Source organism: Phyllobates terribilis, unplaced genomic scaffold, assembly GCF_046119375.1.
Source record: "Phyllobates terribilis strain yellow unplaced genomic scaffold, ASM4611937v1 Scaffold_5__5_contigs__length_657084704, whole genome shotgun sequence".
NCBI classification, from domain to species: domain Eukaryota; kingdom Metazoa; phylum Chordata; class Amphibia; order Anura; family Dendrobatidae; genus Phyllobates; species Phyllobates terribilis.
This window is the reverse complement of record NW_027362765.1, coordinates 20,075,703-20,097,775: the sequence shown is the minus strand read 5'-3', so window position 1 is coordinate 20,097,775 and position 22,073 is coordinate 20,075,703. Positions and strand designations below refer to the sequence as shown.

At 45.5% G+C, this 22,073-nt stretch overlaps 1 protein-coding gene across 1 annotated transcript in view; it reads left to right on the top strand.

The window, feature by feature from the left end:
• LOC141270599 (uncharacterized) overlaps positions 1-22,073 on the top strand; it is a 52,907-nt gene that overhangs the window by 13,411 nt on the left and 17,423 nt on the right. The window contains exon 7 of the mRNA XM_073680679.1: positions 3,420-4,277. Within this exon, the coding sequence (XP_073536780.1) occupies positions 3,420-4,277 (858 nt within the window). The remainder of the gene's footprint in view (positions 1-3,419; positions 4,278-22,073) is intronic.

Here is a 22,073-nt window from a genome sequence, read left to right as displayed (position 1 = left end):
GCAGGCGAGTAGCTGCTGTCATGAACCTTTTTACCCATCGGTGTTCGGCTAGGGTTTGGTCGAAATAAATACTCAGTGCCGCGATCTGAACCTTGAGGGTGCTGGGTCTAAGGCCCTTCTCCAGCCCTTCTTGTAGAGAATCCAAGATCTGGGTCATGTCAGGATGCCGAAGATCTGGTATATTTGGTTTATACCATGTTAGGAAGGTCTTCCATATCTTGCTGTATATGGAGTTTGTGATTTGTCTCCTACTTTTTTGTAGGGTATGAATTACTCGATCTGAGAGTCCTTTGGCCTTCAGGATTGTGAACTCAGAAGCCAGGCCGCTAGATGAAGGTTCTCTGGATCTGGATGGAGTATTGGACCCTGATGGAGAAGGTTCTTGATTGCTGGCAGAATAAGGGGTCCCTCTATGCTTAAACTGTTTAGTGCACAGAACCAGCTCCTTTTGGGCCAAAGTGGGGCTATCAAAATTATCTTGACCTCCTCGGTCCTTACTTTCTGTAGCAATGGCTAGCAATGGAATTGGGGGAAAAGCGTAAGCCAGATGGAAACGCCACGGGTGAGCGAACGCATCTATCCCCAGGCATACGTCGTCTGGGTCTAGGGAAAATATTTTTCTGCCTTGGTGTTCTGGCGTCTTGCAAAGAGGTCCACCTCCGGACCACCCCATTGTCTGGTCAGCATGTGAAAAATGTCTGAGTCCAGCTCCCATTCCCCCGGATGGATATTCCTTCTGCTCAGAAAATCGGCCTGGATGTTGTCTGAGCCTTTTATGTGCAGACCTGATAAGGAACAAAGATGTCCTTCTGCCCAGAAGAATATTCTTGCCGAGATACTTTTTAGATTCTCTTACCTTTTACTCCCTTGATGGGACAGGTGAGCTACGGTAGTCATATTGTCTGAATAGACTTTTACGTGTTTGCCCGTAATGATTGGAGCCGACATTTTGAGTGCCTCCTCCACTGCCTTTAACTCGCGGAAGTTGGAGGATCTCCTGCTGGTCTCTTCTGTCCAGACCCCTTGGAAGGGGGTTTGAGCCACAATGGCTCCCCATCCCATCTTGCTGGCGTCTACCGTGACTGTTATCAGAGGGAACTGAGACCATGGAACCCCTGTTCCTAGGTTTTTTGGGCTGAGCCACCATGATAGGGATGTCTTCACATAATGAGGGATCATGATCTTCCTGTTTAGGGAGTCTGGGGATCCGTCCCACTGTGCAAGAATATGGGTTTGCAACACCCTGGTGTGAGCCTGAGCCCAGGCTACGGATTGGATGCAGGCTGTCATGGAGCCGAGGGTTGACATGTTAGACCTTAGGGACACTCTGTTCAGGGCCTTCAGATTCGATATCTTGGATCTCAAAAGTATCTGTTTGTCTTTCGGTAGGAAGGAGGTTTGTCTGGCGGAGTCTAGTAGAACACCTAGAAATGTTTTTTTCTGTGGCAGGGACCTGGTCTTTTGATGATTTATCAACCACCCTTGGGGGGTGGTCAGGATTTGGATTGTTCTCTGCAGATCTTCCTGGAGTGATTCCACCGAGGGACCTACTAGTAAGAAGTCGTCGAGGTAGGGAATGATGCAGATTTTTTCTTTTCTGATTGAAGCCACTACCTCTGACATAATTTTGGTGAATATTCTTGGTGCTGAGGATATCCCGAACGGCAATATGTTGAATTGAAAATGCAACGTCTGATTCTCTTGAACCACCGCAAACCTTAGAAATTTCCAGTATGTTGGACGTGATAGTATGCGTCCTGTAAGTCGATGGTTGCCATCATATATCCTTGTCCTGTCAAGGGAACTGCTGATCTGATGGACTCCATTTTGAATGTTCGGTAGATGATGTATTGGTTTAAGGGTTTCAGATTTATTATTATTCTGTAGGTGCCGTTTGGTTTCTTTATCATAAACAGGCGTGAATAGTGGCCTGTGTGACTTTCTGTTTTTGGGACCGGTGAAATAGCCCCCAAGGATAGTAGGTCTTTTAGGCCGGACATTAGTGCGGTTCTTAATCTCAGGGAGGTTAGACGAGTTATCCTTAGTTTTCTGGGAGGATATGAGGAGAATTCGATCTTTACCCCTTTTTGAATTACCTTCAAGACCCATTGATTGGAGCAGATCTTTTGCCACTGGGGAAGGTATTTCATGATTCGTCCCCCCACTGCTCTGGTGTCACCGCTTCTGTTGTCGCTGTCCTTTTTGGGAAAAAAATATTCCTATCTTTTTCTTTTTTTTTTTTCCTTCTCTCTATTGAGAGCCCAAACGGACCGGAAGTTACTTAAGGGACCCTTTTCTGGCGTCCCACGTCACTTTCCGGCCTTTTCCAAGTTACTGCGTTCCAGGGTGGAATGCACACCGGAAGTGACGTTATCGGTGGTCCGCGTCACTTCCAGGATTCAGCATGTGCCTCTCCGCTATGGAGACTGCCGGAGGCCGCCATGAGAGGGGGGAGGAGCGGGGCTGGAGAGCTCGAGGAGGCCTCCAGCCCGACACCCACCGGACCTTATCCGCAGGCGAAAACTCGGTGGGGACAGGGGTCCCGAGTCCCGGAGGAGACGGGAGCAGCATAAGGGAAGGAGAAGAAAAACTGCCCGGTCCCAGCTGCCCGGCTTAAAGGTATGCTAGGTGTCTGCCGCCGGCACAGAGCACCCTGGATGACCTCTACATCCCAATAGGGACAGGAAAAAACACTGGAGGGAGGATGAGGGAGGGGCTATTTAACCTCTTTGTGTTTCCTGTCCCTATTAGGGTGGGGTGACATCCTCCTTTGGTGCTGTCGTGGGGGGCTATTGGAGGAGACATTTTTTTTTTAAAAATTGCAAGAATTGGTAAAGGATTAGGAAAAAATGTAGTATGATATAAAATATAACATATAATACATAAATATCCACAGCGTTGGTCCACTTGAGATTAAAATAATTAGAGCGAAAGGGGAGATGATGCTGTTAATTCATATATTAAGATTGAACCATATAAGCTCAGATGGTGCAGTGTTGGGAACACGGTGGAGGTTACGAGACTTGTAAGGGATCCAGAGCCAGTGGATGCCTATAAGAATTATATGGACCTGTTAGTAACCTAATAAAAAGTAAAACGAGAAGGAATTATTTAGAGAAAATTAGAAGAGTATATTATATATCATACTACATATTTTCCTAATCCTTTACCAATTCTTGCAATTTTTAAAAAAAATGTTTAATATATTTAATAAACACTATTTTAAGGTACTGTATTGCTCTACCATTCCTGAACTCAGTGTGTCAGCGCAGTGATTACGTAATATTGCTATTTTCTCTCTCTTTGGGGTATATGGTGCCCCAGACCACTCGGTGCAGGCACACGATGTGTACCTATTAGCTCCCCTAAGCCTATACCTTTACATTTATGAAAAACTAAATATTTTTCTTTCTTGGCAGATGACTGTGGTTCAGAGGGATATCTGACATATACTGATTTTGAAACAGCTGATGATGGCATCACACCATATATATATGAAGGGCATGACATTATTCCAGATATACCGCCAGCCCTTCACAGCAAAAATCTATCATCTATTCCTTATCAACAGGTCTCATCTTCTGATTCATTACAGACTGTTAAGCAAAATAGAAATAACAAAAGAGTTGCTGAACATCAAAAAGCTCAAACAGGGGAGAAGCCATTTTCATGTTCAGAATGTGGGAAATGTTTTACCAAGAAAACAAGTCTTAATGTACATCAGAGAATTCACACAGGGGAGAAGCCATTTTCATGTCAAGAATGTGAGAAATGTTTTACTTCCAAAGGAGATCTAGTTAAACATAAAAGCACTCACACGGGGGTGAAGCCATTTTCATGTTCAGAATGTGGGAAATGTTTTACCAAGAAAACAAGTCTTAATGTACATCAGAGAATTCACACAGGGGAGAAACCATTTTCATGTCACGAATGTGGGAAATGTTTTGCTTACAAAGGAGATCTTGTGAAACATAAAAGCACTCACACAGGGGAGAAGCCATTTTCATGTTCAATATGTGGTAAATCTTATAGCATTAAATCACAACTTGTTAGACATCAGATAAGCCACACAGGGGAAAAGCCATTTCCATGTTCCGTATGTGGGAAATGTTTTAACAAGAAAGAAAATCTTACTGCACATAAGAGAATTCACACAGGGGAGAAGCCATTTTCATGTGCAGATTGTGGGAAATATTTTACCTACAAAACAAATCTTGTTGCACATAAGAAAATTCACACAGGGGAGAAGCCATTTTCTTGTTCAGAATGTGGGAAATGTTTTAACAAGAAAGCAAATTTTTCTGCACATCTGAGAAGTCACACAGGGGAGAAGCCATTTTCATGTCCAGAATGTGGGAAAGGTTTTACCGACAAAACGAATCTTGTTAGACATCAGAGAACTCACACAAGGGAAAAGCCATTTTTATGTCCAGAATGTGGGAAAGATTTTACCAACAAATCAAATCTTGCTGCACATCTGAGAATACACAAAGAGGCAAAGCCATTTTCAGATTGAGAATTGGAAAATGTTTTTCAAAGAAATTATATTTTCTTACACAGCAAAGAAATTACACAGGGTAGTAACCATTTCATACTTTTTAAAATTATTTTATTGATGAAGTGTACAAGAAAAGTTACAGTAAAAGTTAAGTCACAAATCTAAAAGGGAAAGCAATTTAAAGAGAGGCGTCGGACCACCCCTTTAAATCTTGTAACCAATGATTAATAAACAACTGTCTTTAATACTAAGATCCATCTGTTTATATCTATCGTTTGTATTGTCTATGTTAAGATATTGCCATAGGACCTGTATAGTTGAGGGAGAGCTGGTACGATTTGTATTGAAGGAAGAATTACACTCAGCATCTCAGGTTTGTTAAAAACACTTTTTCATTTTTTAAATGAACTTTTTATAGGACACTAGTATAATTACCCAGCATTATATTACTGCATAAGGTTTTCAGAGGACGTTTTACAAATTTGAGCATGTTATCTGGCCACATCATGTAATAGTGTCTGCAGAGCTGAGGAAAACTTGGCTTTTATTTTTAAAACTTTCCTCTCCAATCCAGAAATATTAACTTGTAAAGTTTTGGCTATTATTTATGTTAGTTCAGCTGGGTGTTACCAGAGATTTGTCTCTCGGCGCATGTACTTCCTCAGAATGGGGTTGACGATCATAAGTAGGCAGCATCCTGCAGGATAGAAAAAAACACACCCTGCTTTCATCACTGATATCTGCAGCTTCTATTAAGAGATGCCACAGTGCTATGTATCATTATAAACCCTTCCAGATCTCAACAAATGGCAGTCAGTGTGTGGGGAGGATCAGAATTGAGAGCTATGTGAGATAAGATCTGGAAGTGTTTATAATGATACTGTTTCGTCTCTCATGCTGAGGTGGATCTTTCAAGCCATAGGACCGGGTGAGCACACGGGCCATGGACGTCCAACATGCATGTAAGTTATGCTGGAAACAGCACTGGACTGGCAAAGCCCGACATGGAGCACAACGGAGTTGAGCAGGGTGAGGGGAACAGAGTTCAGACCTGGGACAGGTGTGTTACAATACCCCCTCCTCTTATGGCTCCTCCCAAATGAGTCCATAACAGTCTAAATAGGATGAACTCAAATTGTGATAAAAAGAGCTTTGCAGGTATGATTTCTTGCTCTACAGCAGGGATGTCAAACTCCAACAAACAGAGGGCCAAAATGAAAAACTTGGACAAAGTCGTGGACCAACCAGTATACAGAGTAATGGACCTCACATAGTACTCCATACAGAATAATGGGCCCCACATAGTCCTCCATACAGAATACTGGGCCCCACATAGTCCTCCATACAGAATACTGGGCCCCACATAGTCCTCCATACAGAATAATGGCCCCATATAGGGGTGGTGGGTCTAGTGTCGCCGGCCACATAAAACCACCTGCAGGCCAGATTTGGCATGTATGCTCTAGAGGTATTTTGTGAGAGAACTCCTACCCCAATAGAAGAGGCATCCACTTCAAGGAAGAAAGGTCTGACATCAGGATGGTTCAAGATAGGAGCAGTAGAGAAACCAATCTTGAGTTCTAGAAAGGTTTGAACAACAGTGCAAAGACCCAGGGTTTTCCGTGGGAGCAATACTACTCAGACAACACATGGTGAGGGTAAAATAGCGTGGCAATACTTTATTGAACCACAAAACAGACAATAAACAAAACAGTCCCAGCAAATACCCGAGATGGTACAACATTACACACTCACCCTTCCGCTGGTCCACCTGGGATAGAACAGCTGCGACTTTGGGACTTCCAGGGCCAACTACGTCCACCAGTGGCCCCTCGCTTCTGGCGGTCCCCCACAGAGAGAAGGAAGCAGTCCATTGAGGTACAAGGCCAGGAGACCCAAGGATCCCACCCTGGCCTCTCCAAGAGTTTCCATGGGGCCAGATGACGGCGGGACCCAATTTGGCTTCTCCAAATGTCTCCATGGGTTCCAGTCGACCGGAAGGTCCCACCTGGCAACCTCAAACAACATCCATGGGGCCAGGTGACTTCATCGTCCCAACCTGGTCTCCCCTAATGTATCCATGGGCTCTCTGATGGTCAATGGAGCAGATCTGTATCTTTCCAGTCAGAGCCATATACCCTTAGGCTAGAATCATGTAGAATCTGAATCTGTGTCTATTTGGTTAAAGCCATGCTTCCAAGTTGATTGAGAGAGTCTCTGATCTTTTGATTCTCCTTGTAAAGTCTCTTTTCAATCTGTTTCAAATCTCTGCTACACAGGCACATGTCCCTTAAAATAGTTACAGTTGTCTTTTCAAGTACACATTCACAGGTAAGTGGTTAGGGAAGGCATTACTCACATGGCTGAGGTCTCATTGTTTGAGCTAATCAATTTACATAGTTGGTATAGCAGGGGGCACCTATAAATAAACTAGCTAGCTTAGTATAATATGCAATTAGCATAGTAACAGAGATCATTGTTCACAGAACAAGAGGAGACAACAATCAGGGTTATACAAATAGTATGACCTTCTTGACCAGCCACAGAAATACACTATTGTGTTTATGTTGACTTGTAAATGTATTTCTCTTGGCTTAACAAACCTAATCGTCTGGCTGATTAAGATTATAAGCTGTATCATCACAAGCAGATTCCGACCAGTTTCTGGAATTAGTGTCCTTCTGAGTTAGGATTGTCACTGGAGCAACCACTTGAGAGTAGTGTTTAATAAACTGGCAGTAATAAATAGCAATGTCAAGGAATCTTTGAGAAGCCTTGAGACTGACTGGCTGTGGCCAATCCAGTATGACAGAAACTTTCTCTTCGTTCATATAAAGACCACCAAAAGAGATGATGTAGGCTATAATAACAATTCTTGCCCCTCAAACAGACATTTCTTCAACTTGGCATAGAGGAGATTTTGTTATAGTTTCATTAGAATGGAAAGGACATGAAGGCGACGAGAGTCCAAGTCTCTGGAGAAGATTAAGATGTTGTTCAGGAAGACTAAGACATCATGAAACAGATCTTTTGTGATTTCCTGTATCAATAAGTGTTGAAACATAGTCGGTGCATGGCACAAACAGAAAGGCATCACCAGATATTCATAGTGACCACTGCAGGTGTTGAATGCTGTGCTCCATTCATCGCCCTCTTTGATGTGAATTAAGTTATAAGCACCATGCAGGTCTATCTTATTGAAGACAGTAGCACCTTTAATTCTGTGAAATAACTCCAAGATGAGGGGCAATGGTTAACTGTCTTTCAGAGTGATTTTATTCAAGCCCCAATAACTTATGTACGGTCTCACAGATCCATCTTGTTAACAAAGAAAAGAGAAGAAATCTGTGAAGTCCCCGTAGGCTCCAGGAAATTTGAGGGCAGTAGAGGCAGAGCAAAATTTAGGAGGAGGCTGAGGTATGGGTTTGAGGTAATTGCGAAAAGCACATGGACCCCACTGGGTAATTTGGTCACTAGACAAGTCAATGATGGGTGCATGAAGCCATAGTCACAGAAGTCCCAACAGCACCTGTGCATCAGAGAGTGGCAAAATTAAAAAAATAAATGTCCTCAACGTTTAGTGTCTAGTGCACCAATCTGAAGAGTTTCCTTTCTTTGTCTGGAATTAGATACCACCACCAGAAATTACAGAGCTATTTGCGGAGATTAGCTTTAGATGCTTCTGCAAGGAAAGAAAAGGAATTTCCAGCCTATTGGCCAAAAAGAAGTCCATGAAGTTCTCTGCTGCTCCAGAATGAAAGAATACTTGTCCTGTGAACACAGAGGAACTAACGGAAACAGAAATAGGCACAAGTAATTAATGTTTAGTGAAGGATAGAGTTACTCCCATGGCATTACTTCCCTCCTCACCTATGGGCTGAAGTTTACCCGTTTTTCTTTTAGTTTGGAACAGGTAGTGCGAGAGTGATCCCATTAACCACAAGATAAACATAGTCCTTGTTAAAGGCGACGGGATCTTTCGGCTGGTGACAATCTTTTCCAACTGATAGGTTCTGGTGAGGGGATTTTGAAGAAGCTCTGGAGGAGAGACATGGGAATCCAGAGGTTTTTCCTAGATTGTTCTTTAACATGTAAGTCCACATAGCCAGTGAGAGAAATTTTAAATCGCCAAGTGACGAAGGCAAATCCCTACCTTCAAGTTCATTTTTGACATTACTAGACATGACTGGTGTAGAAGATTGGAGCGCTTGCTTTTCCCAGGCCAATTCAGCACACAGGGTACGGAACTGGATGGCATAATGTACCTCTGATTTAATCCCTTGTTTTAGCCATAGTATGGAATCAGCAGCTGAGTGAACGCAACCTGGTTCATAAAACACTTGATGAAATGTAGTCAGAAAAAATGGTAAAGAATGAGTTATTGGATCATCATATTCTCACAATGGCGCAGTTTACGCTAAAGCAACACCAGACAATAAAGGCAAAATATATGCCTGTTTAGACTGGTCAAAAAAACGTTGAGGATACAATTCAAAGTGTACAGTGCATTGATTCACAAAACCTCGATAGGCTTTATGATCCCCATTAAAACCTACATGGGTAGGCAAATGTAGAGCTGTTTCCCAAGCAGAGTGTTGCGCATTAAGGTGTGGCAGGTGTTGAGGAGCTAGTGGTGAGACTGCAGAACACTGAAGCAGTGCATTCAAATCACATTTTTGATGTCAAAATGTGAGCAGCATGATGTGGAGAACTGTTTAAATACCAATTCTAAATGTATTGGCTGATTCATGGATCAAACACTTGTGAATTTTGTTAGAGAACAGCAAGTTGTGCAAAAAGTACTGAAACATTGAACAGTTGGACATGTACATTCACAAGTTTAGAGAAGGGCACATTAAAAGTTTAGAGTGCATATGAGGTTCATCCTGAAATTTCACCCGAAAGCCAAATATCTCGTGAGTGTGTGTATATTTTATGTATGTATGTATTTATGTACAAGTGCTTCTCACTAAATTAGAATATCATCAAAAAGTTAATTTATTGCAGTTTTTCAATACAAAAAGTGAAGCTCATATATTATATAGAGTCATTACAAACAGAGTGATCTATTTCAAGTGTTTATTTCTGTTAATGTTGATGATTATGGCTTACAGCCAATGAAAACACAAAAGTCATTATCTCAGTAAATTAGAATACTTTATAACACCAGCTTGAAAAATGTTTTTAAAATCTGAAATGTTGGCCTACTGAAAAGTATGTTCAGTAAATGCACTCAATACTTGGTCAGGGTTCCTTTTTCATCAATTACTGCATGAATGTGGAGTGGCATGGAAGCGATCAGTCTGTGGCACTGCTGAGGTGTTATGGAAGCCCAGGTTGCTTTGATAGCAGCCTTCAGCTCATCTGCATTGTTGGGTCTGGTGTGTCTCATCTTCCTCTTGACAATACCCCATCGATTCTCTATAATTGATTCTCTATGGGGTTAAGGGCAGGCGAGTTTACTGGCCAATCAAGCACAGTGATACTGTTGTTTTTAAACCAGATATCGGTACTTTTGGCAGTGTGGACAGGTGCCAAGTTGTGCTAGAGAATGAAATTTCCATCTCCAAAAAGATTGTCGGCAGAGGGAAGCATGAAGTGCTCTAAAATTTCCTGGTAGACGGCTGCGCTGACTTTGGTCTTGATAAAACACAGTGGACCTACACCAGCAGATGACATGGCTCCCCAAACCATCACTGATTGTGGAAACTTCACACTAGACCTCAAGCAGCTTGGATTGTGGCCTCTCCACTCTTCCTCCAGACTCTGGGACCTTGATTTCCAAATGAAATGCAAAATTTACTTTCATCTGAAAACAACACCTTGGACCACTGAGCATCAGTCCAGGTCTTTTTCTCCTTAGCCTAGGTAAGACGCTTCTGGCGTTGTCTATTGGTCATGAGTGGCTTGACACAAGGAATGCAACACTTGTAGCCCATGTCCTGTATACCTCTGTGTGTGGTAGCTCTTGAAGCAATGACTCCAGCAGCAGTCCACTCCTTCTGAATCTCCCCCAAATTTTTGAATGGCCTTTTCTTAACAATCCTTTCAAAGCAGCGGTTATCCCGGTTGCTTGTGCACCTTTTTCTACCACACTTTTTCCTTCCACTCAACTTGCCATTAATATGCTTGGATATAGCACTCTGTGAACAGCCAGCTTCATTAGCAATGACCTTTTGTGGCTTACCCTCTTTGTGGAGTGTGTCAATGACTGCCTTCTGGACATCTGTAAAGTCAGCAGTCTTCCCCATGATTGTGGAGCCTACTGAAACAGACTAAGGGACCTTTTTAAACGCATAGGAAGCCTTAACAGGTGTTTTTTGTTAATTACTCTAATTTAACGAGAAATAAACACTTGAAATAGATCTGTTTGTAACCGACTCCGTTTGTAATGACTATATAATATAATAATGAGTTTCACTTTTTGTATTGAAGAACTGAAATAAATTAACTTTTTGATGATATTCTAATTTAGTGAGAAGCACTTGCGTGCGTGTGTGTGTGTGTGTGTGTGTGTGTGTATATATATATATATATATATATATATATATATATATTTATATGTGTGTGTGTGTGTGTGTGTGTATATGTGTGTGTGTATATATATATATATATATATATATATATGTATACACACACTGCTCAAAAAAATAAAGGGAACACTCAAATAACACATCCTAGATCTGAATGAATGAAATATTCTCATTGAATACTTTGTTCTGTACAATGTTGAATGTGCTGACAACAAAATCACACAAAAATCATCAATGGAAATCAAATTTATTAACCAATGGAGGCCTGGACTTGGAGTCACCCCCAAAATTAAAGTGGAAAAACACACTACAGGTTGATCCAACTTTGATGTACTGTCCTTAAAACAAGTCAAAATGAGGCTCAGTATTGTGTGTGGCCTCCACGTGCCTGTATGACCTCCCTACAACACCTGGGCATGCTTCTGATGAGGTTGCAGATGGTCTCCTGTGAGATCTCCTCCCAGACCTGGACTAAAGCATCTGCCAACTTCTGGACAGTCTGTGGTGCAACGTGACGTTGGTGGATGGAGCGAGACATGATATCCCAGATGTGGTCAATCGGATTCAGGTCTGGGGAACGGGCAGGCCAGTCCATAGATTCAATGCCTTCATCTTGCAGGAACTGCTGACACACTCCAGCCACATGAGGTCTGGCATTGTCCTGCATTAGGAGGACCCCAGGGCCAACCACACCAGCATATGGTCTCACAATGGGTCTGAGGATCTCATCTTGGTGCCTAATGGCAGTCAGGCTACCTCTGGCGAGCACATGGAGGGCTGTGTGGCCCTCCAAAGAAATGCCACCCCACACCATTACTGACCCACTGCCAAACCGGTAATGCTGAAGGATGTTGCAGGCTGCAGATCGCTCTCCACGGCGTCTCCAGACTCTGTCACGTCTGTCACATGTGCTCAGTGTGAACCTGCTTTCATCTGTGAAGAGCACAGGGCGCCAGTGGCGACTTTGCCAATCCTGGTGTTCTGTGGCAAATGCCAAGCGTCCTGCACGGTGTTGGGTTGTGAGCACAACCCCCATCTGTGGACATCGGGCCTTCATACCACCCTCATGGAGTCGGTTTCTAACCGTTTGTGCAGACACATGCACATTTGTGGCCTGCTGGAGGTCATTTTGCAGGGCTCTGTTAGTGCTCCTCCTGTTCCTCCTTGCAGAAAGGAGGAGGTAACGGTCCTGCTGCTGGGTTGTTGCCCTCCTATGGTTCCCTCCACATCTCCTGGTATCTGCTCCATGCTTTGGACACTGTGCTGACAGACACAGCTACCCTTCTTGCCACAGCTCGCACTGATGTGCCATCCTGGATGAACTTCACTACCTGAGCAACTTCTGTGGGTTGTACTGTAGACACCACCTCATGCGAGTGTACCTCTAGGGGTGAGAGCAATGGCAAAATGAAAAAGTGACCAAAACAACAGCCAAAAAAGGATGAGAACAGCGAAATGGTCTGTGGTCACCACCTGCAGAGCCACTCCTTAATAGGGGGTATCTTGCTAATTGCCTATCATTTCTACCAGTTGTCTGTTCCATTTGCACAACAGCAGGAGAAATTGATTCACAATCAATGTTGCTTCATAACTGGACAGGTAAATTTCACAGACGTGTTATTGACATGGAGTTACATTGTGTTGTTTAAGTGTTCCCTTTATTTTTTTGTATATAGGTATATACACCCATATTTATGTTGCATTACATATCTTACACCTCTAAGCCAGGCTAGGGGGCACCTATAGATACCTCTATTGTAGTAAAAAGTCAAAGATATCAATATACCAGTATGATGTGCCCACTTCTCATGATCAGGATTATCCCAGCAGTAACTAGGACTCAAGGTCGGACTACCTTAGACACGTCCGTCATTTCAGTCTAAAAGGTACATATATTGGAAAAGGAAAATATTGGATGTATACAATCCGCTCTCCTGGCGTTTATTACATTGTGATGACTTTGTGAGGTAGCATTGATGCACAATGTATAGTGTAGGAGACTTATTGTTAGCTGCAGGGGAGAGGATTACATGGTATTCCAAACCTTCTTTTCATTCTACTTTGTAAAAAAACAGGATGGGAGTCCTCCATCTATCGTGCTACAGTAGAATTTGCAACATAATCCCTCTTATGTTACCTGGTATATTGTACTCGGTTTTCATCCTTAAATAATAATAAGCACGCTGATGCAAAATGGTTGTCGTCTGTCATACACTTTGCTACTCTTCCCTATGAGGTGGAATTTGGATTTATGGATTCAGAAAAGATTTTTTTTTGCCATTTGGTGAGTGCTGCATTTTGCCTTCTACTATTGCTGGACCCTTAACTAGTGATCTTTTATTGAAATAAATTATTGATTTAACACAAATTTCTGCCACTACATCAAGCCCTTCACAGGGAATTCTTACCAAACATGATGGGAGTAAACAATGACTCTTTGGATATTATTTTTACGTCAGTCAGAGGTCGTAGCCTCAAAAAGACTACCTCCATCTGTCAGATTCCAAAAGAATCCCAGCCTTCACCAATTAACCTTTGTGCAGGGATCTGGTGTTACAGCAGGGTCCAGTGGATTGCTTCCATGAGAGAGCTGCTGTCCGGAGCAGCAAACTAGAGGCAAGTTAGCCAGTTCAGAAACAGGAAGGCAATCAAGGCACAAAATCAGAAGACAAAGAATGGTCAGGAAACAGGCTGTGATCAAACAACAGGAATTCAATAAGCAAAGCAAAAGCAGATAGCACAATACAGAGCCAGGAAAGAGAAGCTTCAACTGGCAATGAGAGTCAGAGGTTGAGGGATTTAAACAGATAACAGCTCTGCCTAGAGCTTACAGAAAGGAGGCAATAATTAACCCCATAGCTGCTTGACTAAGCACCAACCAATCCAAGAACTGAACCACCGCCGCTCCGCATTGTCCTCAACAAACGCATGGCACCTCTCAGTGACCGAAGTGGAAACATAGGAGACAAGCACTGGCCTGGATGTTACTATTAGATCCAGTAATAAAAGGATCCTCTTTCTGCATTCAAGCAGTGGCAGCACATAGACATAGGACAAATGACGAGGAGGATGATACTCTTTCTCTCTGTTGTGCCCCTGCTAATTCTCCTGTCCTAACAAGGCAAGTACCCAAGTGTGGTCCTATAAATGCCCCTAGATATGGTAGGGATATCTAGGGGCATTTATAGGATCACACTTAGGTACTGTCCTTGTTATGACAGGAGTCTTTGCAGGGGCACGACAGAGATACATCTGTACAAAGCAGTTCATTTCTATGTACCTGTATTCTAGTGGGAAAATAAAAGTCAGATTGTGTTCTTTCTATAAGATTACTAAAAAAAATAATGAAAAAAAAATAACAAAAATGTCATTTTTTCTTCTTTTCTTGTGACTTCCTCCCCGGGAATTGAACACACAACCTGTATCATTGTAGACAGCAGCTAAAACAATGAGCCACAGCCTGCACTAATTAGTATGGGATAATTTAGTGTATTGCAGGCTCTGAATCCACAGGCAGATTATACTGGTACATAGGGATGCACTAATATACAGCTCTGGCAAAAATTAAGAGACGACTGCACAGTTTCCTGAAAATCACCATATCTACATGTCTGACAGTCATTCTATTCCAGTGTCAGCTGAATTCCAACCAAAGTCCTACTCATTCTTCTTAATGTGCTTCTGATCACCTGAACCAAATCTTATGTAACGAGGGAAAGTATAAAAAACACTGCTGTGGTCTTCACAATCATCTTGCAATAGGACAAGCTGGATGGCAAAACAAGTGCTAGGAATAGCCCAAAAGTAATTTGAATGAAAAAATAACTTGTAACCATGCCAAAGGAGTTGAAAAGAAAAGTCTTGAGTGAGGAAAAGGGCGGCTCAACTCTGGCTTTACCAGCAAAGGGATACAGTGAGCGCCATGTTGCCTCCATCCTTAAAATTTCGAAGACGGCAGTCCATGACAACAAAGTCAAGCAGCAGACATTAGGGACAACAAAGCTACAGACCGGCAGAGGGCGAAAGCGACTCTCCACTGACCGGGATGACCGTCATCTTATTCGAATGTCACTCAGCAACCGCAGGATGACATCAAGTGACCTACAAAAGGAATGGCAAATGGCAGCTGGGGTGAAGTGCACGGCAAGAACAGTTCGTAACAGGCTCCAAGAGGCAGGCCTCAAGTCATGTAAAGCTAGAAAAAAGCATGTCATCAATGAGAAGCAAAGGAGAGCCAGGCTGAAGTTTGCCAAAGACCATAAGGATTGGACCATAGAGGGTCTGGAGTAAAGTAATCTTCTCTGATGAGTCTAATTTTCAGCTTTGCCCAACACCTGGTCATCTAATGGTTAGACAGAGACCTGGAGAGGCATACAAGCTACAGTGTCTTGCATCCACTGTGAAATTTGGTGGAGGATCGGTGATGATCTGGGGATGCTTCAGCAAGTCTGGAATTGGGCAGGTTAATCTTTGCGAAGGACGTATGAATCAAGCCGCATACAAGGTTATCCTTGAAAAACACTTGCTTCCTTCTGCTCAGGTAATGTTCCCCAACTCTGAGGACTGGTTTTCCCAGGAGGACAATGCCCCATGCCACACAACTAGGTCAATCAATGTGTGGATGAAGGAGCACCACATCAAGACCCTGTCATTGCCAGCCCAATCTCCAGACCCGAACCCCATTCAAAACCTCTGGAATGTAATCAAGAGGAAGATGGATATTCACAAGCCATCAAACAAAGAAGAACTGCTTACATTTTTGTTGCAGGATTGGCATAAGGTCACCCAAAAGCAGCGTGAAAGACTGGTGGAAAGCAGCCAAGACGCATGAAAGCTGTGATTAAAAATCATCGTTATTCCACCAAATATTGATTTCTGAACTCTTCCTGAGTTAAAACACGAGTATTGTAGTTTCTAAATGAATAAGAACTTGTTTTCTTTCCAGTATTTGAGGTCTGAAAGCACTGTTTCTTTTTTATTATTTTGGCGATTTCTCATTTGCTGCAAATAAATACAAAATTTTTAGCTTTGAATTTCGGAGACATGTTGTCAGTAGTTTATAGAATAAAACAACAATGTACATTTTACTCAAAAATATACCTATAAAGAGAAAAATCAGAGAAAATTAAAATTTTGCAGTGGTCTCTTAATTTTTCCAGAGCTGTATATAATATATCTCTATGTCCCTGTATACCTGAGGTAAAGAAAAAGTCTGTTTTTTTTTCTTCCTCTAAAATTAGTAAAACATAATGAAAAACAATTACAATAATGTCATTTTAATGAGCTTTCTTTTTAAAAATAAACATCACAAATCAGCAAATATCAGACATTTGTGTCCCTGTAATTGTAACGGCCTGCACAACACAGCGATCAGATTATTTATTGTGATCTGTAAATAGTGTAAAAACAATGGCGTGATTGATGAACTTTTCATTAAACCCATTAAAAAAATTTGAATAAAAATGTAACACTGAGGTAGTGTTCACAAGAGGTGTAAATGCTGCTTTTGTTCTACACATTTTCTGCAGGTGTCCGCACCACAGGACTCAAAAACAATCTTCTCTGATTATTGCGTGTTTGCTATATTTCTTTTAGGCGTTTTCCCTCTTTGATGCGTTTTTGGTGCAGATTGAAGCTGCGTTTTGATGCTTTTTTAATACTACAGAAAAGCTTTGATTCTGCATTTAAAAATGCAATGGCATTTTTTTTACAAGTGTTTTTCTCAGGCTCCACTTAGAAGCCTATAGAGAAAAAAATCACAAAAACTGCACAGTTCAGTAGCATCTTTAGATGCCCCGAGGGCAGAGATTTTCACCCTCTTTCTGTTCTGTATAAGTCGGGAGGTGTGAGCTGTCCTTCAGCTCATCGTTACCCACCATCTCCTGTCCGGCTGTTTCAGGACCTGCAGCTTCTGAGCTTTTCTCCATTGTAGGAAGCTTAAGAGCGATGAGCAAATACCGATCAGCTTCTTCCCCTGCCCTGATCAGAGACATGAGCGGCCGCACAGAGATCGGGGGCGAGATGTGATTGTATTTCTTGTGGAAAGTCTCATGGAGAAGACGAGAGCTGACAGCATCTATAGCAAAATAATGGAAGGGACAGATACACACGGCTCTGCTACATACGCTCCGTACACACGCGGCTCCGCTCCGTACACCTCGTACATACATGCGGCTCCGCTCCATACACCTCGTACACACACGTGGCTCAGCTCCGTACAGGCGCGTGGGTCCGCTCCGTACACCTCGTACACACACGTGGCTCCACTCCGTACACCCTGTGCACACGAGGCTCCGCTCCATACATCCCGTGCACGCGAGGTTCCGCTCCGCACACCCCGTGCACGTGAGGCTCGGCACACGCGAGGCTCCGCTCCGTACTCCCCGTGCACGCGAGGCTCTGCTCCATGCACGCGAGGCTCTGCTCACCTCGTGCACACACAGTTCCGCTCCGTACACCTCGTACACACATGGCTCCGCTACATACACTCTGTACACCTTGTACATACACGAAGCTCCGGTCCGCACACCCCGTGCACGTGAGGCTCCGCACACCCGAGGCTCCGCTCCGTACTCCCCGTGCACGCGAGGCTCCGCTCCATGCACCCCGTGCACGTGAGGCTCTGCTCACCTCGTACACACACAGTTCCGCTCCGTACACCTCGTACACACATGGCTCCGCTACATACACTCTGTACACCTCTTACATACACGCGGCTCCGGTCCGTACACCTTGTACATACACGCGGCTCCGCTCCGTACACCTCTTACATACACGCGGCTCCGGTCCGTACACCTTGTACATACACGCGGCTCCGCTCCGTACACCTCGTACATACACGCGGCTCCGCTCCGTACACCTCGTACATACACGCGGCTCCGCTCCGTACACCTCGTACATACACGCGGCTCCGCTCCGTACACCTCGTACATACACGCGGCTCCGCTCCGTACACCTCGTACATATACGCGGCTCCGCTCCGTACACCTCGTACATATACGCGGCTCCGCTCCGTACACCTCGTACATATACGCGGCTCCGCTCCGTACACCTCGTACATATACGCGGCTCCGCTCCGTACACCTTGTACATACACGCGGCTCCGCTCCGTACACCTTGTACATACACGCGGCTCCGCTCCGTACACCTCTTACATACACGCGGCTCCGCTCCGTACACCTCTTACATACACGCGGCTCCGCTCCGTACACCTTGTACATACACGCGGCTCCGCTTCGTACACCTCGTACACACATGGCTCCGCTACATACACTCTGTACACCTTGTACATACACGCGGTTCCGCTCCGTACACCTCGTACATACACGCGGTTCCGCTCCGTACACCTCGTACATACACGCGGTTCCGCTCCGTACACCTCGTACATACACGCGGCTCCGCTCCGTACACCTCGTACATACACGCGGCTCCGCTCCGTACACCTCGTACATACACGCGGCTCCGCTCCGTACACCTCGTACACACACGGCTCCGCTCCGTACACCTCGTACACACGCGGCTCCGCTCCGTACACCTCGTACATACACGCGGCTCCGCTCCGTACACCTCGTACATACACGCGGCTCCGCTCCGTACACCTCGTACATACACGCGGCTCCGCTCCGTACACCTCGTACACACACGGCTCCGCTCCGTACACCTCGTACACACGCGGCTCCGCTCCGTACACCTCGTACACACGCGGCTCCGCTCCATACACCTCGTACACACACGGCTCCGCTCCGTACACCTCGTACACACACGGCTCCGCTCCGTACACCTCGTACACACACGGCTCCGCTCCGTACACCTCGTACACGCGCGGCTCTGCTCCGTACACCTCTTACACGCGTGGCTCTGCTCCGTACACCTCTTACACGCGTGGCTCCGCTCCGTACACCTCGTACACGCGCGGCTCCGCTCCGTACATCTCGTACACGCGCGGCTCCGCTCCGTACGCCTCGTACACGCCCGGCTCCGCTCCGTACGCCTCTTACACGCGTGGCTCTGCTCCGTACACCTCGTACACACGCGGCTCCGCTCCGTACACCTCGTACACACGCGGCTCCGCTCCGTACACCTCGTACACACACGGCTCCGCTCCGTACACCTCGTACACGCGCGGCTCCGCTCCGTACGCCTCGTACACACGCGGCTCCGCTCCGTACACCTCGTACACACGCGGCTCCGCTCTGTACACCTCGTACACAGGCGGATCTGCTCCGTACACCTCGTACACACACGGCTCTGCTCCGTACACCTCGTACACGCGTGGCTCTGCTCCGTACACCTCGTACACACACGGCTCTGCTCCGTACACCTCGTACACACACGGCTCTGCTCCGTACGCCTCGTACACAGGCGGCTCTGCTCCGTACACCTCGTACACACACGGCTCTGCTCCGTACACCTCGTACACGCGGCTCCGCTCCGTACACCTCGTACACACGCGGCTCCGCTCCGTACACCTCGTACACGCGCGGCTCCGCTCCGTACGCCTCGTACACACGCGGCTCCGCTCCGTACGCCTCGTACACACGCGGCTCTGCTCCGTACACCTCGTACACACACGGCTCTGCTCCGTACACCTCGTACACACACGCGGCTCCGCTCCGTACACCTCGTACATACACGCGGCTCCGCTCCGTACACCTCTTACATACACGCGGCTCCGGTCCGTACACCTTGTACATACACGCGGCTCCGCTCCGTACACCTCTTACATACACGCGGCTCCGGTCCGTACACCTTGTACATACACGCGGCTCCGCTCCGTACACCTCGTACATACACGCGGCTCCGCTCCGTACACCTCGTACACACGCGGCTCCGCTCCGTACACCTCGTACACACACGGCTCCGCTCCGTACACCTCGTACACGCGCGGCTCCGCTCCGTACGCCTCGTACACACGCGGCTCCGCTCCGTACACCTCGTACACACGCGGCTCCGCTCTGTACACCTCGTACACAGGCGGATCTGCTCCGTACACCTCGTACACACACGGCTCTGCTCCGTACACCTCGTACACGCGTGGCTCTGCTCCGTACACCTCGTACACACACGGCTCTGCTCCGTACACCTCGTACACACACGGCTCTGCTCCGTACGCCTCGTACACAGGCGGCTCTGCTCCGTACACCTCGTACACACACGGCTCTGCTCCGTACACCTCGTACACGCGGCTCCGCTCCGTACACCTCGTACACACGCGGCTCCGCTCCGTACACCTCGTACACACGCGGCTCCGCTCCGTACACCTCGTACACGCGCGGCTCCGCTCCGTACGCCTCGTACACACGCGGCTCCGCTCCGTACGCCTCGTACACACGCGGCTCTGCTCCGTACACCTCGTACACACACGGCTCTGCTCCGTACACCTCGTACACGCGCGGCTCCGCTCCGTACACCTCGTACACGCGCGGCTCCGCTCCGTACGCCTCGTACACGCGCGGCTCTGCTCCGTACGCCTCGTACACGCGCGGCTCCGCTCCGTACACCTCGTACACGCGCGGCTCCGCTCCGTACGCCTCGTACACACGCGGCTCTGCTACATCCACACTGTAAACCCCTCCTGACCCCACACATAAACTTCAGCTCATCCAGCACCATGACAACCAGCACAGCAGAGTCCTGCATCCACTGAGGCCCCTGATCATGTGACCCCTGACTCCTCCCCTCCTGTGACCTCATCACAGGTCCTGTGCGCACAGAACAGCCATATATGTGGTGGCGGCTCTGCAGGTGGAGGTATGTGGAGTTTTTTTTCCCCACATTTAGTGCTTGAAAAAAAATTCAGTACTGTTTTTTTTGTTTTTTTTTTCAAATCTGGTTTGTTGCCATTTTCTGAGACATATATATATTTTTTAATCCATCTGAAGGTTTATTTCTAGTGGCAAAAAGAAAATGCATCATTACTGATAACAATGATAAGTCTACGAGTGCAGATAATGTAGTAGATGTCACCTGCAGTCCTATGTAACACCACAGAAAAATCAGTGATAAATCCATGAGTATCCATGTACATGTGGGGCACAGTAAATGGGTAAATCTCTGGCTTAGAATTATTCATTGTCTATGGGATTACAGGAAATACATCAGCACTCTACTTGGCTTTCTCTGGTAGTCCTATGCACAATAAAAGGATGTGCACCTTCACTCACACATATCTCTGTAGTATTAATATAGGTCAGATCTTCACCCTGAAACAAATATTGTAAAAGTCACAGACAGATGGAGAAGTCCCATCTATGATCAGCTCTAATCCTGCCATCTCCACTGTTCTCATTACACAAGTATAAAACATATAATACTGGTGGATAACACAAGACTGAGCACAAGACCTTCACAGCCATCTACACATCATAGGGGAGATCTCATGACACCTTCTCTCTATCTAGATATTACACAAGTATAAAGCATAATACTGGATAATGTCATGCGACCTAAAGGTCCTGGTATGTCCTTCAGTCTTTACATAGACTGAGCGGTGGATGAGAGGGATTTGAATGTATACTGATCCACCATTATATTGAACTGTGTACTGTATGTGTGCTGGGGACCACAGATGCAGTTGAGGTAAATACATACGCACGACCTCCCGGGACAGCTTCCCAAATTTGGGACAATCTTACTGGATCCGGGATACTGGGAGGTATATATCTTGTAGAATATGAAAACAAAATAAACCCTATTTAGAATTGAAAATGACATACGCCTTTCTAACTACTGACATACATATACGATAGCTTGCAAAAGTATTCACCCCCTTGGCTTCTTACCAATTTTGTTACATTACAACCTATGTATATTTTTGTAATCTGATTTGTGTGTGATGCATCAGCACTAAATTGTCTAAGTTGGTGAAGTGAGAAAAATATAGGTATAAAGTAAATTTACGGGATCAAATAACTAAAAATTGGCATGTGCATGTGTGTTCACCCCTTTTCCTATGAAGCCCCTAAAAATTTCTTAACCTCACTCAACTTTCCCCTCTCCAGTCCATCTTTAATGCAGCAGCCAAGGTCGTCTATCTGGCTAAT